This window comes from Labrus bergylta, chromosome 21 (genome assembly GCF_963930695.1).
Source record: "Labrus bergylta chromosome 21, fLabBer1.1, whole genome shotgun sequence".
NCBI lineage: Eukaryota > Metazoa > Chordata > Actinopteri > Labriformes > Labridae > Labrus > Labrus bergylta.
In genome coordinates this window covers 12,221,139-12,246,065 of record NC_089215.1, presented here as the reverse complement: position 1 = coordinate 12,246,065, position 24,927 = coordinate 12,221,139, and the positions used below count along the sequence as shown (strand labels likewise).

The 24,927-nt window shown below is 40.8% G+C and overlaps 1 protein-coding gene across 2 annotated transcripts; it reads right to left on the bottom strand.

Moving 5' to 3' along the window:
• Positions 1-370: 370 nt before the first annotated feature.
• On the bottom strand, positions 371-24,135 carry LOC109988040 (double C2-like domain-containing protein alpha). 2 transcript variants are annotated; one of them, XM_065949409.1, is made up of 12 exons: positions 23,803-24,135; positions 19,901-20,020; positions 18,969-19,321; positions 16,910-16,989; positions 15,199-15,273; positions 14,787-14,896; positions 12,743-12,869; positions 11,251-11,310; positions 6,542-6,744; positions 3,430-3,511; positions 3,116-3,212; positions 371-1,699 (listed from the first exon to the last, which is right to left on the bottom strand). In XM_065949409.1, exons 3-12 carry the CDS (start codon positions 19,315-19,317, stop codon positions 1,563-1,565), a joined length of 1,320 nt encoding a protein of 439 aa, XP_065805481.1. In that variant the 5' UTR covers positions 19,318-19,321; positions 19,901-20,020; positions 23,803-24,135; the 3' UTR covers positions 371-1,562. The 2 variants fall into 2 exon arrangements, with proteins under 2 accessions (XP_065805481.1, XP_020495029.1); XM_020639373.2 differs by lacking the exon at positions 19,901-20,020.
• Between the last annotated feature and the right edge of the window lie 792 nt (positions 24,136-24,927).

Here is a 24,927-nt window from a genome sequence, read left to right as displayed (position 1 = left end):
GTTAACATTTTCTGTTTGATGTATAAATGCAGTATTTATTAAGTGTTTGATAATTATCTTGCTCATGTAATAGTTTTGAAAGGTTACACTTATTGACTAAAGGGTTATGTTAATTTGACCAATCATCTTTAATTTGTTCTTTCTTTAATCATGTGGGCGTTAAACCAACTCTGATGCTGTTGATTATTTTCTTTTTTTCACCCTTGCTGCAGTTGCGGATCCTAAAGGCTAGGTGGCAGTGTTGGCTTTACTGGATTTCCACTGTGCTGTATGTTTACAGAAAAGACTGAAAAATACTACTTCATCCCATCTCCTCCCCACCCCTTCATGTATCAAATATAATGAAATAAATCAGCAACTCACACAACAATTCAAAATGAATATTTTATGAAAAAAATCAAACAGGCATGCACACCTGAAGTTCCAAAAGACAAACATCCAAAGCAAACACAATAGATATATTTACATGTAAACACCGTTAGTGTTTTTGGCATGTCTCTTTGAGAACATGAGACCCAGCACAGATACAACCTTCAGCATGGAGAGTCATCACACAACACTGTGCTCTACACACCATTCAGTACATATTAGTAATTTAGATATTCAACAGAGTAATTTAGATATTACAATGCATGGCTGTCCCCAATATCCATCTCTCTGCTCTGAAACCTTCCTGTTAATTACACCTCTGTACTGTTCCATATACACCAGGGATTAAGAAGCAAACACATGTCAACATCAGCGTGTCACTAAGAGAAACTGACACTGTTTATTAGAGTTGACATGAGAAACAACTGTGAACAACACTAACAAGTGGCAACCCTTCAATGTAATTAACAATCTCTTCCTCTGGAGGATTGGGGAACAGTGATTTCCTCCTGCAGCACATCTTTGTCTTATAGCTTGAACCATCGACATCAAACATGCAAAAACAACAACAACATGGAAGAGCCAACTCTATTATTGGGCTGTGCTGTCTGCACACCATCCAGTGGCAATCAGATCAATCTCAGATACAAACTCTGTGGCATCCTTAAGACCACTTGGAAATCTTCGGAAGCATTCAGCAAAACATTATTGCAAAGGAGAGGTGTGTGCAACGGGGGACGGTGGATGAATTGGAATGAAAATAACAGGCAGAATATTTTAAATTCTTCATTATATTTCTGCACGTTTTCAATTTTTTCCCGTTGATTGAGATCTGACCAGTTTGTAGCTGCACAGAGGAGCATTTAGATTACCAAAAAAATGAACAAAAGAGACATGGATCTCTATGAATATCATTATGAAAATTCTCACACTGTTAGCTTTACGCTGAGGACGCGTTCCCCACATTTGCATCAACTCTATTCAAATCCAAGATTGCGGTATTGATGCTTGACTGTGACCCCTTTGGGCGCATTGTGTTATGAATTACGATCTCATTTATGACACAAAGTAAGATGGATGTGAATCCTCATCATAGTCATGCAGAACATTCCTCAGAGCATGCGATGAATCGTCCCTCATCCTGAGTCTTTAGCCGCCTCTCCGGTGTCAGAGCGCAGTGAGGAAGGATCAGTTCACTCCTGCAGGCTCGATCCGGGCAGTTCATTGGTCAGAGTGTGCCAGCGCTCCACCTTCTTGCCCTTGTTCTTCAGACAGTCTATCCAGTGCTGCAGAGTCTCTCCCTGTGAGTGGCACCCAAAGGACACACCACCTGACCAGAGCAGAGACCGCACAGGAAGTAAGTGTGAGGTGAAGGGAAAGAGCATGTTAAAAAAAAGTGGCCTAATTGTCGGTATTTATTTCCTCAAGGGGAGAAGGGGTTTGACATTTCCACGCTGTGGGACAGACACTGATGACCTTCATAGAGGCTGGTAAAGTACCTGGAAAGTAAGAGAGCGTGACTTGTATTCAGGCATCACCTGAGGCACCGCAGGGGAGCTTGATTACACAGCGAAGTCTAAGAATGAATTGTTATTAACCGGAGAATTTATGTCACAGTTTAACGGTGAAAAATATAATTGAAATTGGGGGGCCCGTGGCCGAGTGGTTAGTGCGTGCGCCCCGTGAACGGAGGCTATAGTCTTCAAAGTGGGCGGTCCAGATTTAGATCCAACCTGTAGCGCCTTTCCCGCATGTCAATCCCGACTCTTTCTCTCCCTGATTTCCAACTCTATCCACTATCCTATCTCTAATAAAGGTATAAAAAGCCCCCCCCCAAAAAAAAAAAATACAATTGAAATCAACAAATAAGAACAACCCCAGCTTTTTCAAATTGCAGCTTTAGCACATTTAGTTTTTTTCTTTCCCTCCAACTGTGTAGTAATTACTTAAATACATAAATAAATAGAGAAGTGAAACCAAAAGAGAAGAAATGTTGTTATCATTTTATAACCAAATCAAAACTGTCATTTCAAAATGTGTTTTTAGATAGCACTTTAAAGGGAATCATCATCAATCCGCGCGCATAACCAACTTTGTTCACTAAATTCAATATTGTATTTTTTAATGAAACTTTGGAGATTAAAACTGAGCCCAATGATAAAAAAAAGACCTCCTCAGATAGTACTCTGTTACAAGGTCTGTTCTTCTTTTAAACTCTACTTGTAGTTTTTTCAAAAAGGGACAAATGAAGAGATTCAGTTTAAACGAGTTCAAACTGGATATAGGTTTTTGACCAAAAAGTGTTAATTACACAATCATATGAACAGAAATAGGTTAGTTCTGTTTGATAATTGCATTTGAAGTTTCATTTCTACAGACAACTGTTGAAGGAGTCAATGATTTCTTAAAAAATGAAACTACTTTTGGAGTCTGATGAAGATGAACACCTGTAAAAAGAAGCTGGCCATGGACAGAGACGGACAAACACAGGATTTGTTAATACATGAAGTTATAGAAAAACTAAAGTTATACCATGGTAAAATTATACTTCCAAATGTCAAAACCATCCTTTCCTTGCATCCAATCCTAACAATTTCACTCCAGCAGACTGATCAGATGACAGCTAACATCTGCTATGGGTACAACATTATTCAACGGCTCATTAAACAGCCAGTCTATTTATCAGTAATCACAAAAGCACTATCAGGGCAGCCCTTAGCTGCGTGTGTCTGTTGTGACCTCTCACCTATGAAGTCGTTGGACTTTCCGAGGTCGTAGTCCCACACCGTGACCTCCAGGGTCTTGCTGGCTAACTCTGAGAAGGTGATTTCATAGAAAAACTCCTGAGAGAGAAAAACAAAGGAGGGAAAGGATGCAAAGGTCATATCCAACTCACATGTTGCTCTTTGCCTATAAACCTCTGCACTAATGAGGCAGCGGATAAAAATATTCACAAAGTAATTGGCCATCTTACAAATAGGTTGCAGAAACTTTGCATGCAGTGTCTCCGAGGACTGCGGGAGCATAAATGAGCTGCCATGCACAAACATGCAAGTCTACCTCATTAAACTCTGGGTTGAGAGTCTTTTTGATGACCGCCGTTTTGTGCTTTGATTTCTTATGAACATCTGGCTTGAGGTACCTGAGGAAGAGGAGGAAAGTGACACCCACAAATGATCATTCACATGAAAGCACTGGTGAGTGAAAACCCAGAAGAGGACTATATAAAGGTCACTGTAAGTTCATGCATGTAGAAAATCAATACGTTCCCCAAGGAATTACGATCCTGAGGGATCAATTATGTCTTTTTTAACATCATCTGTTTCTAATAATTCACTGTGATTTCTTTACTAACAGGTGACTCAGTGTCTCTGATGTACGTCGCTTTGGATAAAAGCGTCTGCTAAGTGAATTGTAGAATTGTAGTAGAAAGTTTGTGATTCAAGGAATAGTTTGAAATTTGGGGGAAATATGTCCAGTAATACACAAAATGATCTGCAGATGAGGACTTTCAAATGGACTACTCTGTCTGGAGACAGGAGCCATCAGCAATTCAGTTGATCTAATCTAAGTCAATACACACTACTGAACACTAGGTGGCAATATGCCCCCTTTCAAATTGTTCAATGAAAAAACGATGGCATTTGTTTTCACATGTAACCAAAGTAGTTTTCTTGTTCAGTGACAGTGTGTAGAGTTCGAAAAGCATTGTACTTCTTGTGTGCTTCTTTCTCTGGACCGCCACAAGATTAGGCTTTATGCTAATTCCACTTTAAGGTGACTGCATTAAGATGGAAATATATGTGCATATTTCAGAATTGGAAACGGCAAATAGGCCAAAATAAGCTGGAAAATAACAGCATACTTGATATTGGCTAAAACTGAATATTATCAACCCTTCGATACCCTTATTGCTATACTGCTTAGTGAGATGTTTGTATGGTTAATGTAAAGCTAAAGCCAGCCGCTGGTTAGCTCCGTTAGAATAGACTTGACTCGGAGAAAAAGTGAATACATTAACCCGCAGAGTCATTAACAGAGTCAGGCTTAAGCGGTTCTCCCCTGGTTGAATTAAGGTTTATTCTGGTTTGATCCGAATTTGGTAATCCACTATCCAAAAGCATAAATCCGATCTGATTACTTTTAGAGAACTGCGCCCCAGTTCTGCTAAGCTATGCTAACTAGCTAATCTACCTAGCTGCTGCTTTACCTTCATATTATCCGTACAGACATAACTTGTTTTGTTGAGTGTGTTTCTGACTTTTTGCTTTAAAGCAAATTGGCTTTTCTTTTGTTTTGTGTTGAACATTTGTCTTAAGTTTGTTCATAAATCATTTTTAAGATTCGCTAATATTTAGTTCCTACTTTTGTTCCCTGGGTTTAATTGTATTGATACTCCCCTCATCGCCTAACACAGTGTCCATTTTCTTGTTTGCCTGTAAATAAAGTGAACAAATTTATTGTAGTTCCCAAATTATTGAACTGTCCAAACAAAGGTTTACGAACGAGTAAAGATGTATGTGTAGAAACAAGAACACAGTATGAGGACTGATCAGCAAAACCTTCAGCAGCACAGCACAGATTGAAGCAGCCCAGCATGCCTTCGCAGGGTGTCATTAAATTCTCAGGATATTTTTAAGCCAGCTGGAAGGAGCGTGGCGAAATCTCTATTCACATTTGCTTTCCACCCACCACCCACAGCTCGCACAGCGTATGTTCCCACACGCTCACAGACACAACAAAGCATCTGGGAAAAAAAAAAAACTCCCGCCAAAGGGCAGAGATGCATGTACGCATGTGAAATGAAACAAGGTGCTCGATGTGTGAGGGATGTGTGAGCAAAGGCTCTGTGGGTGTAATGACGGAGGGATAAAACCTGAGTTTGAGGCATGGCAGGAAAGGGGAAAGGGGATTAGTGTGTACTGAAAGTCTGTGTGTGTGTGTGTGTTTGGTTTTACTCGCACAAGAAAAAGCATCAAATCCTGAAGCAGCCATCAAGAGAACACTGAGTGAGGAAGAGCAGGACTTTATGGCTCATTTGTCCAGTTTCTGTTAGGATTCATGACTCAACCTTCCTGCCCTCCTTGGCCGAGACACCAACACACACACTGACAACCTCAGTATTGCTTTTCTTTCATCAGTGAGTAATGAAACTCGGAGGGACCTCCATGACACCAACCCCCCCCATGATACAGTCTGCCCATAATATTAGATCATGCCTTTCTGTTTTGAAGGTGTTTATTGAAGGCTATCAATAACGCGCACACAGTGTTATAATATGAACGAGTGCTATATTTCATGATGCCTTATAAAACAAACAGCCCACGTTTGTCACCATTATTTTACCAGAGGTAAACTGGTGGCGTCTATCACCTGTGAGTGGCGACAAACGATGGTTCACAGGGTCAGTATAAGAAAACAGCCATTGAAAACCGAGCGCGGGTTTGAAGGTGGAGATGGAGATTGCTTTTGAAATGGCCATGTGTAAATTGTTGTGAGTATAATGTCCTGAAAAGACAATCCATCAGTCGAAGATGATTATTTTAACTGAGTCAGAATGTGTGCTTGTGTTGAGGTCAATTGCTAAAATAAACCACAATTATTAGTTTTCATGCAAGGAAAAATCTGTTCTGTGCCTGATATAACTTATTATTCTTTAGCTATCAGTCTACCCAGGCGTTTGAAGTAATGAGCCTCGGTGGGCTGTGGAACTGAATTGCCCTTCTCAGATAAATAAAGTCATCTGAATCTGAATGTGTATTCATCCACAGAAGAAATAGTCCCCAATAAGGTGAAAGTATTCCTACCTGTTTGACTAGTTTGCAACAAAAAACAAACCAAAGAACTACAGTTCCCAGCTGCTGGAGGAAAAGTCTGTGCTCAGATTTCTTGATGTGTTTTTATAGATTTACACATTCAGTAAGATCAAGCAGGCGCTGTGCTTCCCCCGCCATAAGTAAGGATGTGAAACTGAGACGGACTAAAACAGACTTTTGTTTTCTGTGAATAGAAAACTTTGAAAACTACAGACGGGATCTTTAACCTTTATATGTTTGAAAAATATTGCCTTTACAATATATTAAAAAAAGAAGAAGATAGAAGCAGCAGTAAACGTGGCAATCTGTTCACCCGGCAATTTAATCCCATGTCAGTGGTTTGATGTCATTCTTACGTTTTAACATAGGGGTCCGAGAAGCCATTGACGTCCATGGCTGCCAGGTGGGCGCAGCGTTTGACACCCACACACAGCCCTCCACGAGCCCTCTCCTTGGCTTCGCCCTTGACGTCGTCATCAGCGGCGGACGGAGGGAGGAACTGCAGACAGAGCAGCAGGCGGCCTCTCTCCTCCAGACTTCGATGCTGTTCGGTCTCCCACTGAGAGTAAAGAGCCGATAAAAGAGATTGAAATGGAAAGAATCAACAGGAAAAATGTTGCAAGTTGCGAGTTAAGGTGAAGGCTTAAACAGGAGGCCTCTGAAGCATCAGAAGCGACGTCATGTGACCTGTTTATAAAAAAGGCAACAAAGTTTTCGTTTTTCTTTGAAGCTGCAGTAATTTATATTTTTATTGTACTAGTGGCTTAAATATGCAGAGCAGTTTCGTGACTTTCAGCTCCCTGTTTTGTTTTTTTTCGCCAACATCTTCCTTGTTTTCTTCACTCTCTTTTCAGCGTTGTGTCCAGCTACTGAAGGAAGCTGTTTCAGTGGAAAAGGCATGAATAACCCCACTGTTCCCAATCTGGTCAGCACCACAACAACAAACAGACAAAGTTGGCACACTTGCCGGTGATCAAAGAGAATTTTTAAGCAGATTCATAGTCTGATTTTTCAGACTAAAACAGGGTTTAAAAGCTGAGTGAATATTGGACTTGTTGACTGAGACACAACTTCAAATAAATACTCATTACGCTCTACGTCTGTCCACTGTGTAAATTAGCAAAGCTTGTGGCTTGCAAGCTCACCATACCCTCTGAATGAGGTGATAATGCATCAATGTTGTGTTTACTGAGGCCACAAATCAATGGAGGCAGGTTTAAAGCTGCAGTAAAAAATAAACCGTTGAAATTCAGAGCAGATCTTCCTGCAGCAGAAATCAAAGCAATGATTGCTAACTCTTGCAGAACATCTAGTAGTGCTACCAGTGACAACGCGCATGCTTAAACACAGATCTGTGCAGGCCTGAAGCAAAAACATGATTCTAGCCAATTTCCACCATGTATTTAAAACCCAGTCAGAATAAACACAGGTTACTGACAAATCTGAGACTTAGGACCAATCCAAGATTCATTGTGTGCCTGACTTCATTGTTTACTGGCCAAAAACCAAAGGTGGCCAAAGACATTTTTTCTCCAAGCAGACAAGGAAATGTAAAAAAATGAGTACTGATAAAACTTATTAACTGGAGAAGAAGTGAACAAACACAAGTTCCGAAATGTTCCTAAACTAACCTAAAATTAACACTGAGGAGACTATGAAACTTCAATTATTTTAACTTCAAATAAAATTGAAAAAAAGAAAATCAATAAACGGCAAAAAGGTTGACACAAACTACTGTGAGAACACTGATTTAATAGGAAAAAGTCTTGCGTCTCTGAACCTGCTCAGATCCATAATGCTGTGAATTCTTTTTCTCTGTCATGAAGTCATGAAAAAGTAAAGATTCATTTAATTAAAATTGAAAGTGCATGAAGGTTTGTGTTCAAAATGGACAGGGGCGTAAGCGAGCAATGGGTCCATCAAAACTTAAAGGTTAGCTCCTGCACACTGTCGAACTCGCAAACAAACTAAATATACGGGAATAAATGCATATAAATAAGTACAGGCATCCTTTTGAAGTAAGATTACTAGGTCATACACCCCCCCCCCCCCAAACAACTGACACTAGACTGCTTGTCTCTGATCAGGAAGCATAACTTTTAAAAGTATACAAGTATAGAGGAGTCATAAAGGCATCACAATGACTCATTAATGGCCATTATCTGACTGGCCATACCTGGGCAGATAAGTATTTATCAAACTACTTTAAAGTGTATACATTTTATGTTTATTCCACCTTTTATTTATCGTGGTGTTGATTTAAAATGTCCTTCGAGTCCTCTGCTGTGATTTGGTTCACCTATTCTTCTCTCAGGAGCAGACAACGCTAAGGAGCTCACCAACATTCACCTACATTCATTTGAGCTCAACAAACTCCAACTACCATCACAAATAAGAAGGAGTGCAGTCGATCTGACAGCAGAGACCTGTCTCGGACCAACCTCAGGGTCATGTTATTATTGCATTGGCTGGAGTGTTTTTCCTTGGACAACATCAAGCTGTTGCAGGATCATTTGACAACAAGCGGATCAACGGCGCAGATTTAAAGTGACAGATGAAAGAGAGCGAGGAAGCAGCATCAGAGGTTGGGGAAGGGGAGGATGATGTTCTCACAGGACCGTGACTCACCCTTGCAGCCGACAGCACCAATACATTTATGTTATTTATAGGAAAGACGCATGTTTGCTATTTGTGGATTCTCATCACTTCAGGTTCTTCTTCTTCAACGTATGTTTGATGTTTCTCCAGAGAAAATGGCTACAAAAAAAAGCTTTTTCTGTTGCCTGTTGAAATGTCTTTTGAATTTAAAATGAGTTCCATCACTCCTTGAGTGCATTTTTCACAAAATGTCTCTCCTTGCTCTCCTATCATTTCATCTCTCATTAAGTCTTATCTCCAGGCAAGTGGTGGACACAGGGCCATCAATATCTCACTCTTCTCCTTTCTTTTCACTAATTGTCTCAACAGCTTGCCCCGTTCCTTTTTCCAATTCTCTCTTTCCCCTCCTCCCCCTTTTCTGTTTCTCTTTGGGAAATCATCATTTGTGCCAACAGCCAGTCCTCCATCTGCCGTGACTGAGTAGCTGACTTTAAAACCTTGCAATTAATGGGGATAATTTGCAGCAGGTATGTGGTAATGAAACAGCTCAGACCTTCACAGATCGATAGAGAGCAACTCATTAGGGAGGCGGAAATAAACATGCGTCAGTGTGGAGCTATACAAACACTCACTCACACACACACACACACACACACACACGCGCACACATGCAGTGACAGACGGATGGGAAACAGATACATTTGTGGGTGGGAAGGCAAGGCTAAAGAACAGCCGAGGCACATTAACCAACCTGGGATATGGTGGGAAACACAGAGGCATCTGTGTTACTCCTGTTATCTTAACAGATTCTCGCCTACCCTCTGGTTTGGCCCTTTTTGTTAATTTACCAAAACTGTGATAAGAGGATTGGCCTGATAACGTTATTGATTATGAGGGTTTATGTGTCATTTTATGTTACATTATGTTATTAAGACCAGTGTGTTTGCAAGTATTCCCTCTATAACTAGAATTCATGCATGATTCACCTTTTTCTTTTTAAACATACAATTCTTCCGTTAAACTTCAACAGCAGTAGATGTATTCATAGACACAGACAAACACACTTGGTGCTGCTACAGCCTTATTTGGTCCAGTTAATTATAAACAGACTACAAACTAAATACAGTCAATTTCTAAACGTCGATCAAGTATACAGCGTAACGGTAAAAAGACAACGATACACTTGACTGTCCCTTGAGGAATGATTACATCATGCATGGAGTCTTTGTGATGGGCAAATGTAACCCTGAGACACATGATGGTCCTGTTTGATCAATATAGGAACGGATGAATTGGGTTAATGAACACTTACAGATTCCTCTAAAGTGATCCAGTTGTGCTTTAACTCTCCTGGTTTTATGCTACACAAACGATATTGACAGTATTTGTGTGTTTTTATGTTTGTTTCTTTTATTCAGTTTTACAAAAAAAATGCTTTGAAACTGTTGATCAAGTGACAAATGAAAAAGGGAATACAAAAATAAAACAGAGCCAATTTCAGATTGAAGTAAGTCATAATGAACCAGACTGCATACAGATAGAACAAGACAGCTGTGTATTAGAGTGGATTAATCGCCCTGTGAGCCAAAATGGCAGACAGTGTCTGCTGCGATAGGCCTGCTGAAATTACTAATTCAGTTCATTGACTTCATGATTCATCTCCACGTGTGACTGTTGTGCTAAGTCTCACACAGCAAGAGTACAACACACTACATGTCCCAGCTCCAACAAAGGTCTGACTGATTCATAGATGTGTTACTAAGACCTGGATTCAATGTCGCCCCTCAGCTCTGCTTCTAATTTATCATATTCACACTGCGGCCATTTTCCGTAATGACACGCTCAGGGTAGGAAGCGCTAATGCAGTCAAGATGTACTGCTGTGTTCTCGGCTGTATAGTGGTGTAAATGTAAGGCATTAATCATAATCATATCTTCTGGATTAATGAGCTACTGACAACTCAATTGATAGTGAGAATCTGGAGCGTGGCAGGCCGTTGTACTTCCAAAACAATCCATCAATCTTTTTACTATAATGTTAATACAGCAAAGCGAAAAAGTCTCACATGGACTAAGCTTTAGAAGTAAATTGAATGATTGATCAATAATCAAGAATCAGTCAATTATTGATGCAAATTAATGACTAACTGGCTTCCTGTTTCAGCATGAGCTAAATTTGAACATTTAAATCTGATGCTCTTTAAAGTCAGAATTAAACATGATCGAGAATTTAACTTTTGCAGCCTTATTCTACTTTTAGAAGTTAGTTTTACTTTAATGATACAATTCAGGAACCATTCTGTACTTTAATATTGGGTTAAGTGACCAAACTCAGACTTTTCCTGTCAGACAGACAGACAGACAGACAGACAGACAGACAGACAGACAGACAGACTGACAGACAGACAGACAGACAGACAGACAGACAGGAGGGGGATCATGTTGAACAAAAGAAGTCATGAGTTCACCTCTCTCAGGTAGCAGGAGATTCCTCTCAGCGCTGTGCTCATGGCTGTAGGTGAGGGCAGCTGGAGGGAGAGAGGACAGAAAGCAAAGAGGAATATTAAAAATGAATGGATATGTCTGACAGAAAAGCTGTACAAACAGGCTCCATAACAAAAAAAAAAAAGAATACAGAGGGTTAGAAGTATTGGATGGGGGGTGAATCCACTTTAAAAATGGCAGGCCTGACATGGCATCTGGCTCGCAGGATGACAGAGCTGCTTCAGCGTTTGATCGCACAGTGGCCACCAGCCTCAGAGAGGCAATCTAGAACCAACACACGGAGAACAAAAACATACCACCCTCCTGCCCCTTTTCACACACATACACCCCGCTATGCACCTCTTTCATTTTTTAATCCATTTGTTTCTCATCTCCCTCACTTGCTCCCTCTGTCTATTGACGGCCCCCCTCCTCTCGCTCTTTCTCCTCTTCCTTTATTCTCCCACTTTCTATTTACCCTTTTCCAATGCTGACATTTAGCCTGCACAGAAAAGCACTTGTGGACTGTAAGAATAGAAACCCCACTTCTCTGTTTATGTAAGAATTGTAATTTCCAGGCCAAAGTCATCTCCATTATGTCAGTGGGATATTAATCTGGGCTGATATAGGCTAAATTCAAAGTATATTATTCGGCCAAAAGCATGTGGACACCACTGTCCTTTAGGGAGACAAAGTCTGGGGCTGTTTGTTTCAGTTTGCTCTCAATAGTTATTAGAGTTTGCTTTAAACTTTGCAGCAGCAGTTTGTGGACAGTTGATGAGGAAGCTCTCTACCGTTCTACAGAGAGTCCTGATCTTTAGGGATTAGCTGGACATCCACAATTTGCCCTTTGTAAATAATTGATTTATATTTCGACTAACGGGTGATAAAATTGCTGAGTACATGTTATGATTGATTTGACAGTAAAGTCAAAAACAGATGAAGAAAGTACGGACCAAACGTCATTGAAGAATTTCAATGATATCAAACTTTATTATTATTATTATTATTATTACCAAATCAAAGATTTTCCAACGGAGCGAGAGTCTTCAGTATCAAATAAAGGGAAGAATCTTTTGAATTTGGGTTGATTGTGTTGAAATGCTTTCATGAAGGCTTTGCTGCAGTGATTGTACGGGCACACTGGTGTTTTATTTTCTCTCAGACCCAGGTGTGTCATTATTGGAGTTGATTGATATGTCTACAGAATATCGACATTTTAATGCCTCCCTGTTGGCCTGTAAACAATTTCCTGCCTTTTTCGTTCACCTTGTTCAAGCCTCGCTTTGCATCTTTCCTCCTATCTCGTCTCTACGTTAATAGATGAGGATATGAGTCAAACAGCCTCATCATATTGAATATAACTGCACCCTCTAGTCATCCATCTCCCTCATAAACTCTCATTTTCCTCTTCCCTTCCCTTTTATCTCCCACTTTCCTATCCTCCCATGTCGTCTTTCTTTCTCATTTTCTCACAGGAGGTGGATGCTCCAGACAGATGTTATAGTGTTTGGTCTGGTCAGGCTTCAAGCGGCGCAGGGCCACCCGCGACTCCCCGATGAACTCATTATGTGTCAGCTTGTCTTCGTCGCACACGGACACCCTGGGAGTGAGAGACAGAGGAGGGAGGAAAAACGAGAGACCCATGGGGAAATGAGGGAAGCAGGAACAGGGGTTAAAAGACGTCACAAAGATAACATATTGTAATTTATGACAAATATTATGACCCATTCAATTATTCTGAATGTCGGCTACATTATAATGAGGGAAGGATATCGTCAACATACACCTGACCTGAGAAATCACACACAAATAGATCCTGCATCTGTATACACACATTGCTCAAACAATTACCATTTTCCCTCCACTGGGAATTTAGACAGTGTGGAAGTGCATCATGCAAGGTTAAGTCAATCCATATTTATGGGCCTGGCAAACTTTTACACCAGCCATTATGTCAACAAATCGCATAAGTGGGTGGAAGCAACAGAGAGGAATGAAGGAGATAGAGAGAAGCCGAAATCAAAAGCCACCGAGCCAAGGATGGAGTGAGGTGGGTAAGAGGGGAAGATAAAAAATGCATGAATTTATTCAAATGTGAGTGTGTGTGAAGAGTCATTTATGCATGCAAATGTGCGTTTCTATAGGCAGAAGTGGAACATCAGTATGTCACACGTATGTGTCTTTGCTATTAACCACAGCATTACAGAAATGTAGAGTGTGCAATAACCTGAGGGAGAGCAGATATGTGTTGACATCGCCAGAGGTCATTTCTGATCTAGGAGCCAATGTGCAAAAAGCAGACCTGAACTCTTTAATGAAAATATGAAAGAATGATACTACAAGAAAGAAGAGTAGAATAGAAAGAAGGAGCTGAGGGAATGAGGGAGATGAGATGTGAAAGATGGTGGGATAGATGTATGAGTAAAGCACATTTGTGATCAAAAGCGCTTGAGGTTGAAGTGAAAGTACAAAAGGCCTACATGAAGAATGATGCACAGGCTCGTTATTACAATGTGACTGATGCAGTTCAGCAGGTACACAGTATGAGATGCATGTTAATGGCAGCACACATTTCTCATTACACCAAAAGGATTACATAATGATGGAGCAGCAGGCTGATAAATGTTATTCAGTTTGACAAACCGTTACCTGTTTAAAGTGTTATTGTCGGACATTTGACTAATAAGTATGTTACTAAGCAGTTTCAGAGTATTTTTTTTAAAGGGAAAGATTGAAGAAAGATTTTAATGATGCCAGTGCAATTATTGTCCAGACGTCCACCGTACAAATCTAAAATAAGATCCACGTGCGTGGATGTCTAAGACAGTTTCTGGCATTGATGCATTGCAGTGAGCGATGTCAACATGTTTGCATGTTATAGCAGGTTAAACTTCTTGTCTCCTGATTTTTAAACGCCTCTTCCAAGTAAACACCGTGTTGTCAGCCGATTGTAGGGCCAGTTTGTCTAATTTCCCTCGAGAGATCGCCCCGTCAATCCTATTTAAATCCCATTCTCGTGTGCATCGGCAAAGTTTTAGTCACAGGCAGCGACAATTCGCAGCTTTCGTCACCTCTGGAGTGGGTCAATGAAATTAAAACACCCCACGGTGCTTAGTCTGACCTCAATCTGTCAGTGTAACTTGGAGGGAGAAGAAGGCAGCGGGGGAGGACAGAAGGAAAGACAATTGGAGAGGGATGGTTTTGGAGATGAGAGGGGAGATCTTTTCTGATCTTAGTGGATAGAGGAGATGCGGACGACAAGGTGGGGGGGGGAGGTGAGGTGAGGTGACAAAGGAGAGTCAAAGGATCAGTGGTGATGAAAGAAGAGAGGGATCACACTGAAACCAGAGAAAGATAAAAGCCTTTAAACTGGGTGCTACAACCCTCTTGAGACTGAGATGCATGATAAGAGTTCCTTTGTGAACGATAGCGGGCTTTCTGATGGGCTTGACAGATCAGAAAAAAGTGCAGAGAAGGAGCCAGAAATAGCAGGAAGGCCTCTAAATCAAACATTTACCGGAGTGTTTTGCGGTACATGTCTTCCTCAGTAATTCCACAGTAGGTGAGCGTCTCGTTCCAAACGGGGTTCAGCGTGTTGCGTACTGTCTTGGTTTTCAGCTTATTGGCCTATGAGTCAAAGCAAAAAGGAAAACAGCCATTTTACTAAAAGCCTTTTTTTTTTTTTTTAGAGGCGTTAACCACAAAACAATCTCTGAAGAAAAACATTTTGTCTCCTGGCTGCAAGGTTATTTTATCTTAGTGCAGATTTACTGCTGTGCTGTTGCATTTTCATCATGCAGCTTCAAAATCATAGCTAATAAATAAAATCTGCACTCAAAAAAGTGCTGGGGTCGAAGATGCAAAAATCACGTTTTCATTTGCAAAGAACAAAACAGGAACAAAACTGTGATCTGCTACTAAAACAAGACCTTGCAGGCTCCTGGAAGCAGGTGCAGCTTGACGTAAGGATCAGCCAAACCGTTAAAATCCATCGGCTTCAGACCCTAATAGAGACAGAAAGGGAAGATTTAAGGGAGGGTTGCGTAATAATTGGTGGGGAACACAACTGACAGCACCAGTAATGAATTGTGAAACCTTACCCCGAGTAAGAGGTGAAAGGTTCAATGACAAATTGAATATAACCCACAGAGCTCCATAGAGGAGGTTGGGGTTGGGGGGGGCTTTAATTTGACAGACAGTTGACCAGTGAGGATCATGTGGTGAAGAGGTACACTTAATAATAAAAAATGATATTAACACTGCATAATGCTACTAAAATCATGTGCAATGTCTCTGTCTTAAATAAATGAAATGAAAATCAGTTGAGCTGTTTCTGCTACAGACTGCAGAATTGAGGAGACAGGATATGTGACAAGAAACCTCAGATGGAGACATTTCTTTATGCAAACGTTACCTGCAGTACCAACAGGTGCACGACAAAAGCAATTAATTTTTCATATTGATACTGTCACAGTAATTCCCCATGTACAGGTCCCTTTGACCTGTGAGTACACCAAGCGTATTTCCCCCCCAAACAACTAGACTATGCATTGACATCCGTTTTTGCTGCTATTTATTCAAAGTAACTAGAAATAGGACAGAGATTCTGTTGCCACCCAAGCTGCTCTTTGAAGCTGAAGTCAAAGCACATAGTTCAATTGAATATTTATATCAGAGTTTTATACAACTAAATCTGTGTGAAAATGAATAATGATAGCTCTTAGGAAAATGGCTGTTTAGACCATTTCTCAGGTAGATCAGTTTTGGATTGACATCTCTCTGGCTCCTAACATAGTATGTGACAATCAGAATTTTGCAGCCCTAAACAATTTGATATCTTGAACCTAAATGCTAAATATAGCATTAGCCAGTATCATACTGTTGCACAACCCAACTCTACAGTACCTGACAGCACTAAACACCCACCATCAAAAATATCATAAACAGCTCACACTAAGCCCAACCTAGTGAAAAGGGACAACTGGGTTGACACTTGCTGACATTAATCCTCACCAGTCATTTATATTCACTTGTGGATGATGCTAATAGGTGTAAATAGCCTAATGGCTGCCATAGAATTATTCCTATGAATGGTTTGGAGATAGTTACAGTAGTATTAATACACGACTCACAACATTACTAAGGCCTAATACAGTTTACAGACAATTAATGGAGAATATTTCAAGGTAAACTTATTTACAAAACGTTTTTATGCTTGCTATTATAGAACTGAAACCCTTATGTATTATAAACTATTATGGATTTGGGTTTCTAATGGCTTTAAGGTAGGCCTAAATGTAAATATTAGCATTCTTACATGCTCAGATGGACAATGCAAACATGTTGAAGTAGCAGGTATAAAGTTGCCATCTACCATGTGCACAGTCCTTGTTTAATATATTATCAACTGGTAATAATCTTTAAACACAAAGTACAATCATTGCCAAGATGTTTCATGGTAATAATTTCAACCTCACAATCAACTTAATCACACAGCAGAGTTTAGGATTAAATAAAAGTTAAACAGCTTTTTTGAACGTACAAATATCATACAAACCTGACCTGTTTAAACTAGAACTGTCAGCTTAGTACAAGTCAAACTAGCTGCTCAAAAGGAGTTTTTTAGAGGGCAGTATTTACCTTTGCTCTCAGGACTGTGCAGTGTAGTGAGCTGGTGGCTCTTTCATACAGTAGGTCAAACTGTAACGTCCCCAACGAGGCTGGAAGAGAGTTCATCAAATGTTTCAGTTATTTTGATTATTGCTTTTGAGCCTACAACATCTTTTTCTTACAGAGGAAAGAAGCCGTGATGTGATTTAAATATCCTGTCTAGCCTCCCCTTGGTCATTAAGACACTTTGAAAAACACATTAATCATTTTAGAGGATACTGTTGGTCAATTTCTTCCTGATCCTCATCAATTAGTGTAACATAACCTGGAAACAACACAACCTGCACATGTAAAGCTACCTAATCCAGCTAACACCACAGTAGGTGACCATTTCTGACGAAGTAGTAGTACACTGAATAACCCTCTGTATAGTCTCAAAAGGGCATTAAAATTAATGAGTGGTTAAATTAGCTTTAGAAATGTTATATGGAGCTTCTGGACAGAGAAAGGGAAATTTCCTACACCTCCTGGCAAGAGAGCAATAAGTCTATAACCTATACGCAGGTTCTTCTTTTAAAACAAGTTTTAGACCAAATCATTCAGGTGTGTTCGCATTGCATAATTTTAAATGATAGTTGTCAAATCTACACTCAAAGACAGTGGTTGTCATTTTAAAATGATATGCTGGCTCTTATTTCCTTTTTTTTCTCCAAAAGTCAAAGACCTGTAAACAAAAATTGGTTTCAGCTACAACCATAATTGTAGATTATGTACTGTTTTAAAACTTGATAAACAGAAATACACTTTTTTTTTCTTCAGGTATCAGTCTAATACTGAATCACATAGCTGGATAGAGTAACCATGGTAAAGGTATAGACCTTGGGCTGATTTGTTCAATTCAATTTCTGTTTTCATCTCAGGGAATGAACTGTGTCTTGTGAAAGTTAACCTGGTTGTCATTTTTTGCTCAAACCAAAAAAGAAAACGCTTTCTTCTCATGGGAGAAGTGTTTAACTGGGAAGCTGACTTCAGAGCTTGGTATTAAAGTAGACATATTATTACCATTTTCAACTTTCATAATGTCACTCTGGGAACCACATAGAGTAGCTTTGCAAGATTTAAAGCAAAAAAACAAAAACTCCATATACTCCGACATATCTCTAACTAGCACCTTTTAAAACCCTTATCTCATCCCTCCTCCCTAAATGCCCTCTTTCTTTTTGGTCGAGTTCTCTGGAAGCCTTGTGGGTTTGGTGTTTTCTTGAACTTGCCAGAGGATGGGCTATTTTCATGTCTTATTTATGTTCTCTTTAGGAATGAAAATAGATACCCACAATAAAAACAATATAACTGTCAAAACCTTTAAACCCACGTGTCGCTAAAGTTGTGGTGGACTAGAGGGCGCATTCTTGCAAAGACCTGCGTATACCCTTCGCTGCTGACATTCAGTTCCTGTCTAATCTCTGCCCAGATGTTCTGTTGCGCTTGTCTTTCCCTGTGCCCAGGCAGGGTAACATCATGTGTTTGTTGTTCCTAACCAACTCTCAAAATCTTTCCTCATAAAGTTCCACTACTGTATTTCCAAAGTATTCTTCTTCATTGTGTTTTGCTGGTCTGGCTTGAAATGTTGGCTACACTGTCCGTCACTGCCCCCATGATTTCCAGTGGTATTGCAACGTTTTGTCTGTATCTGCAAGCTTTAAAAACTGTGCTGAACTACAGGGTGGAGACATAAGGAAGCGTCCTTATCCGTATATGACGTAGAGCATGATGCCAGGTTGTGACCAGACTCGTTGGACTCACGCGAAACTCTTGAAACAGGATGTTCAGAGAAGCCAGAAAAGAAGTCTGAAGAATACGCCCACACATGTGAAACTCATGATTTGAAAATTTGCCCGTGGTTCAGTGTGGATATCGATCATTTTAACATGACATGCATGTTTTAAAATAAGGATGAGTACAATAGGTCTTCTTTTATGATGTTATATGTGTGACCTTTTCTCCTGATGCCAAACCTGTGTAGAGTTAGTTTTATTGTCTGTCTCAGGCCGCTGTCGTTAAACCAGATCATTATTTCCAGGTGACTCACTGCTGTCATCGCTGTCACAGCTGTCGATCTCGATGGAGGTGTCCATGCTGCTCATGGCTGACAGTGACCCCCCTCCACCACCAGCTCCTGGTAACAGTGGTGACAGCAGGCTGCTGCCCCCTCCTCCTCCCCCGGCAGCCCCTCCGCCTTGACCCATGCTACCAGGGCTGAGGGAAGTGGGGGCTGCCTTGTGATTGGGCGAAAGTGGCTCGGTGAAGGAGGAAGTGGGGGAAAGGCGAGGAAAGTAGGCAGAGATTTGACGGATGGGGCGGATGGGGCCCGGACACACGTCGATGGCCATGTTCTCCTGGATGGAGATGGCTAAAGGTTTTCCTTTTCGCACAGTCATGGGGCTACGGGAGGAGCAAGAAAGAATGATGGAAGAGTTAGCAAAGTCAAATCATATCACTTTTAGAGAATACAGCGATAAATATATTTGAATCTATCCAGCCGAAGCCAGAGCTAAGACATTGATCCTCAGATATGGTTTTTCTCAATTTCCCCTTTGATAATCCAAGTCTAGCAGGGAGGGCTTAGTAAGATGACTGTAGATAAATAAGGTATTTTTGTGTGTCTTGCCTTCTCCAAGATATCATCACACAAAATAGAAGTTTCTCATTTGCTGCATAAGAAGCAAAACTTGTTAGGAAACACTTATCTCAAACTGAAATCTTCTTGAACATAATTAGATCTCTTAAAAAAAAAGACATTACTCATCAGCTGACAAACACAGCAGAGGACGTGCTCAGATTTGCATTTCAATTGAATTCAACCGATTAAAATCCAGCCTATTGAGAAGGAAAAAGGATAATAGACAAAAGGGGTCTCCCCCAATTCTAATCATTCCTGATAAAATTGCAGTGTGTGAGCCTACGAGGCACACATGTTATCTAAAGTGCTTAACAATCCTCCACAGACAGACAAGTAATTACAGGATGAAGTCTTCACAGGCTCTTCAGCAAATCGGAAGCAGTGAAGAGTTCTGGTGATTATATAAAGTTGTGGTAGCAGGGAGTGGAGTTGACCACAAGGCTGATGTGTCTGCTCTCTTCCTGAAATAAAAACGAGGGGGGTGGATTACAAATATCTCACAGCTTTTGCTTTTCTAAAGACAGCAGCCCTTGAGGGGGCGTTTTGTCCTCAATACTGAACAAATCCCCCCTTGGACTACCTTCTGCTCTCTCAATCATCGATTGAAACTGAGAAGTGAATATTTGCACTGTGATATTTGCACTTTCTCTGTGTTGTCTGTTAGGTGAATGTCTGTGAAGTTAAAAAAAAAAAAAATCAAAAATGAAGACTCACAGAGAGAGGTTCAAGAAATACTTTGGAAGAGTACATGTTTTTTTTCTGTTGACTATAGAAAGTAAATACGAGTTAAAAATCAAGAACATTATTTTTTTTTCGATAATGTAATTCAGTTGCACAGAAATGGACGACCTTTAAAATGCACCCATGAGAGAACATTGTTTTTCTCTCTTGCTGAAAGTAGGAGCTGATTGATTTCTCGAGATATCTGTCAAGACTACCCTCCTATAATTCACAAAGTTACTACGCCAATTGAGCAATAGTCCCAAACTGTTTTACAATTTTGTAATGTTATTTGTGTTATTTCAATAGAACCAGGAAAAGGTTTCCGCTGAGTTTACCCTAGTTTAGTTTAGCTTTCCCTTAACTAACCTTTATGTTCAAGCGTACGCTGAACTAAACTAGGCCAAGCTAAGTTGAAGATCCTATGAGGAACTTTGGGTTTGTATTGATTAGAACAGTGTCCTATGGGGATTTATTTCAGCTTGTATTATTTTTTTCATTTCTTCATTTAAAATAGGGACTATGCACATTAATGAACACAAACATGTAAATATCAGATAGTAGCCATCTGTAGTCTCTTGGCAGATTGCTGGTACACGGTACACACACACAAATTTATATATAACCGCAACAACAAGCACAAACCAAACAACAACTAACGACCAAGCAACAACATACACTGTGCATTAGTTGACAGAGACATGTAGACAAGCATAAAAAGTGGCTTTGCGATTTGGTTCTAAAGAAATCAGGATAAAGTGACCTTCAGGATATGAAAATAACAGCACATCCCTCATAGAGTATTCTATTAAGATTACTGCGGCCGGCGGAGGAGCGCACCACCTCACGTGACCTCACGTAAACAATGGAGCCAGCGGTTAAATTTGCAATTTTAATTCTTTGTGCAGAGAGAAAAAAAAACATCAAAAAAATGGCTGAGGAGATGTGGACAACATGGATTGTCTGTTTTTCAGTGAGAGCTCGAGGTAAGATTTTAACTGTCATCAATTACAGCTTTAATGTCTGTCAACAATAGCATGCTAGCTAACGCTAACCTCAAGTGCTTGAACGGCAACTGAAACATTAGGCTAGAACCAATTTTATAAAGTTCTAAAGTTGTTGACTATAAATATTTTCAGAGTGCAGGTGTTGAGTTAATCTTCTCTGAGAATAAAATCCCAAACTTGTCTTCAGAACCTTGAAATTCTCCTCCCCCATGGCTTACGTATAGACATGTGGTCCAAACCAGTAAAAAAATTCCGATTTCAGACACCTGAGTCATCAGGTATAACCAATGGCGCCGGGGCTTGAAGTGGCTCTGAAATTGCTGCCTCTGACTGTTGACCTTTAGCAGAATTACAGGAGACGAGAGTCGTTTGTCATGTGTGGTCCGGTCTCTTTATACTGTGAGCACAGCAGTGATCGAAACACACCACACAGCTCATCCAGCTTTCTGTTGGCTGCAGATGAAACAAACTTCATATGCAGCAGCTGTCTGCCAGCAAGCAAACTTCCTCGACTCGTCCGGCTGAAAGGACTCTGACAGACCACTGGCCTTGGCATGGAACATGATTGACGTATTTTCCTTTGAAGAAACAACGCCACTAAGGACTACAATAGCAGATTTAATGACTTCTGAGGAGGTCAGAGTTCATCGCTATCCAATTAAGCTTTGTGGAGATAACACGTCAGGAAGAGACACTGTAAGTCAAGTTTAAACGACAGTTAAAAAAATAATTGCTCATCACAGCTACTACATCATTGTAGTCTGGCATGACAATAAAAACAGTGCAGCCCTCCACTGAAGTAGCCTACACAATGTGAAGTTGAAGATAAAATAATAGGCAGAAGGTGAAAACAAGTTAATGAAACTCCCTTTGATGAAGATAAATGTGGCAAGAATTAATTAAAGATGAATAAACTTTGGTGAGTAGATAATAATGATTGTTCTTAAGAGAAATATAATCCCTCAAAGCGCGTGCACATCCACACACACACACACACACACACACACACACACACACACACACACACACACACACACACACACACACTGTTACAATACATTCACGGATACATTTCCTTCAGATCATTTATTCATCTCTCTACACGCACAGCAGCTTAGCAGGCTTGTAAGCCTGCATCGGCTGATATAATGTGCACAGTCAGTCGCCTCCCAGTCCTGGCAGATGTGGCCATAAACTGGAGAACCACAAGCACCACCCAGAACCAGCAGCAGCAGCAGCCTCCAGGCTGTGCACGTACAGCCTGGAGGCCCGTAGGCTCGCCGCTTGTGGGGAAGCAGAAGCTCACAGAGAGCTCATGATTGATCGCCCTCATGATGCCAGCTGGAATCTCTCTCTCATCTTCTCTTTTCATCATCCGCTTGTTGCTGACAAGAGTGACAATACACGCTCACACAATAATGAGGTGCGGCTTTCACCTCACACTTTGCAGATTTCTGCGCGTTAAAGCTTCTGCACGACTCTAAGCCTCGGAGCACATGGCAGAAAGACTTTGCATAATTCCTTTAGTCCAACTTGTCCAGAGCAGCTACAATGTACAGTAGCCCCATGGCTGTTAGTTATGCAACCACATACGATACTATAACATGGTTTCCCTGAATGTGCATATGTATCAGTTACATTGGTTTATAGCTCTGGAGAAAACTAGGAATAAAGCCACCAAAAACCAGCAACAAGGAATATCTTTGTGCAACATTAATCCTCCCCTCCTCCTCCTCTTTTTTTTTTTGCTCCTTCACTTTAAATTAGAGTCACATCACAGCATGGACGCCCCTCCCTCAAACCCCCTCCTCTCCACCTTCTAATCCACCTCTTCTTCTTGGCCCCCCTCTTTTTTCCAGTCATTACTGTTCCTTCAGTCATTCACGACCACCATAATTCCACCTGTAGCCCAAGTATAAGAGGATCTATCCCTCTTCCTCCCTCTGGGCTGGTCCTCCTCTTCTTCTTTTTCTTCTTCTCTTGTGTCCTACATACAATGGGGCCCCTGTGGCGGTCTCTGTTCACCTTTAAATAACAAGCTGCCGGCTGACAGGCAGATGGTATAGTACAGTTGCCACACACTGTAGCTACTCATTAGGGTTTGACAGTCAGCGCATCATTTATAGCAAGGTGCAGTGACAGTGAGCACTTGTCAATTAGAGCCAAGTTATTTTCAGACAGCTGAGTAAACTTCAGTGTGTGCGAGTGTGCGCCTCTTACGTATGTTTGAAGGTGTGAAAGAAAAAGTGAAGAAGCGGGTAGGAAGACACATGTTGCACCTGCCTGCTGTGTGAAAATGATGCAGAACTAATCTGTGCGTCACTAAGTCCAGTTCTTGCTGCATTAGTTTTTTACATTTAAAAAAAGGAAAATGAAAATATAATGACAGAGCACAACGATTTCTTTTCATAGAGGTGTTTTTTCATGCAGAAAAAATAAAAGCAAACATAAATGTAGATGACAACATGTACATTTTGAACCTGTCTGCATAAAAAAGGACCAAAAGGATGACTTACCCCACTGATAGCGCAAGTGTGAAACTCCTCATAAAAAAAGAGGGGATTCCAGTGCAGCGAGGAGAGGGAGACTAACTAACAGGTGGCAAGAAGAGGAGCAAAAAACAGAGAGAGGGGGGGGGGGACAGATGAGGGAGAGGAAGACACAGAAAGAGAGAGAGAGACAGAGATAGAGAGAGGGAAAAAGAGAAAGAGGGATAGCTGTACGCATATGTTTAAAAAATAAATGCACGAACAGTTCAAGTTGAGATGAAAAAAGAGGAGCAGAGAGAGGGGAGAAGAGAGCGGCAGACTGGAGGAGATAGATGAGGAGGGATGGAGTCAAGTATAAAAGAGAGAGAGAGGAGAGAGAGAGTGGGAGAGAGAGAGAGAGGAGAGAGAGAGTGGGAGAGAGAGAGAGAGAGAGAGAGAGAGAGAGAGAGAGAGAGAGAGAGTGGGAGAGAGAAGCAAGGGGGAGATATTCCTTGACATTCTGTTGTGCATGTGACTGTTCTGCCTCACTCCCCCCACCATCCGTGCAGCACGCACACACATACACACACACACGCACATGTGCCCGCACAAACAAACACACACACACACAAACACACACACTTGTTTTTGTCACTTTGGAGGCCATTTTATTGACTTGCGTTCATTTCCAAAAGAATTCAGCTAACCTTGACAGATAAGGCTGATGATATTCTTCATTTTTCTCAATGACAATAAATTGAAAGCAAAATAAGTTCTTTTTAAAAAAAACCTTTGTATCAGCAATGCGTTGAAGAGTTCGACAGCTATCTACCTACAGCCCCCATGATTCCTTGTGATCTTGATGTGACTTCAAGTATGTCCTGCGGTTTTTACGCCAACAGATCACTAATCTTCTTTCTTGAAGCAGTATGAGAATCAAACATGAAGGAACTCCATTTGTTGCTTCTCGGATGGGGTCAAGACAACTTCCTCTGTCTTCTACTCTAGAAGGCATCGGGGGAGGAAGCGCTAAAGATGTGGTCTCAGAACAAACAAAAAAATTACATATTCAACCAAGTCTACCACTGTACTCAATGTTCCTACTAACTGTGACGTGATAAACAACCAAACAAAGATTTCTGAGGTTGGCCTCTATCAGTACTTCCACAATAC

What these genes read in the sequence shown, in the direction of transcription:
- LOC109988040 (XM_020639373.2), bottom strand. Translation starts at nt 23,834, where the DNA reads ATGAGGAGTTTCACACTTGCGCTATCAGTGGG. An exon ending in ACACTTGCGCTATCAGTGGG is followed by an intron (nt 19,322 to 23,802) that starts GTAAGTCATCCT and finishes CTCCTCCCGTAG; the next exon opens with CCCCATGACTGTGCGAAAAG. An exon ending in TCGGACCCCTATGTTAAAAC is followed by an intron (nt 3,512 to 6,541) that starts GTAAGAATGACA and finishes CCTCTTCCTCAG; the next exon opens with GTACCTCAAGCCAGATGTTC.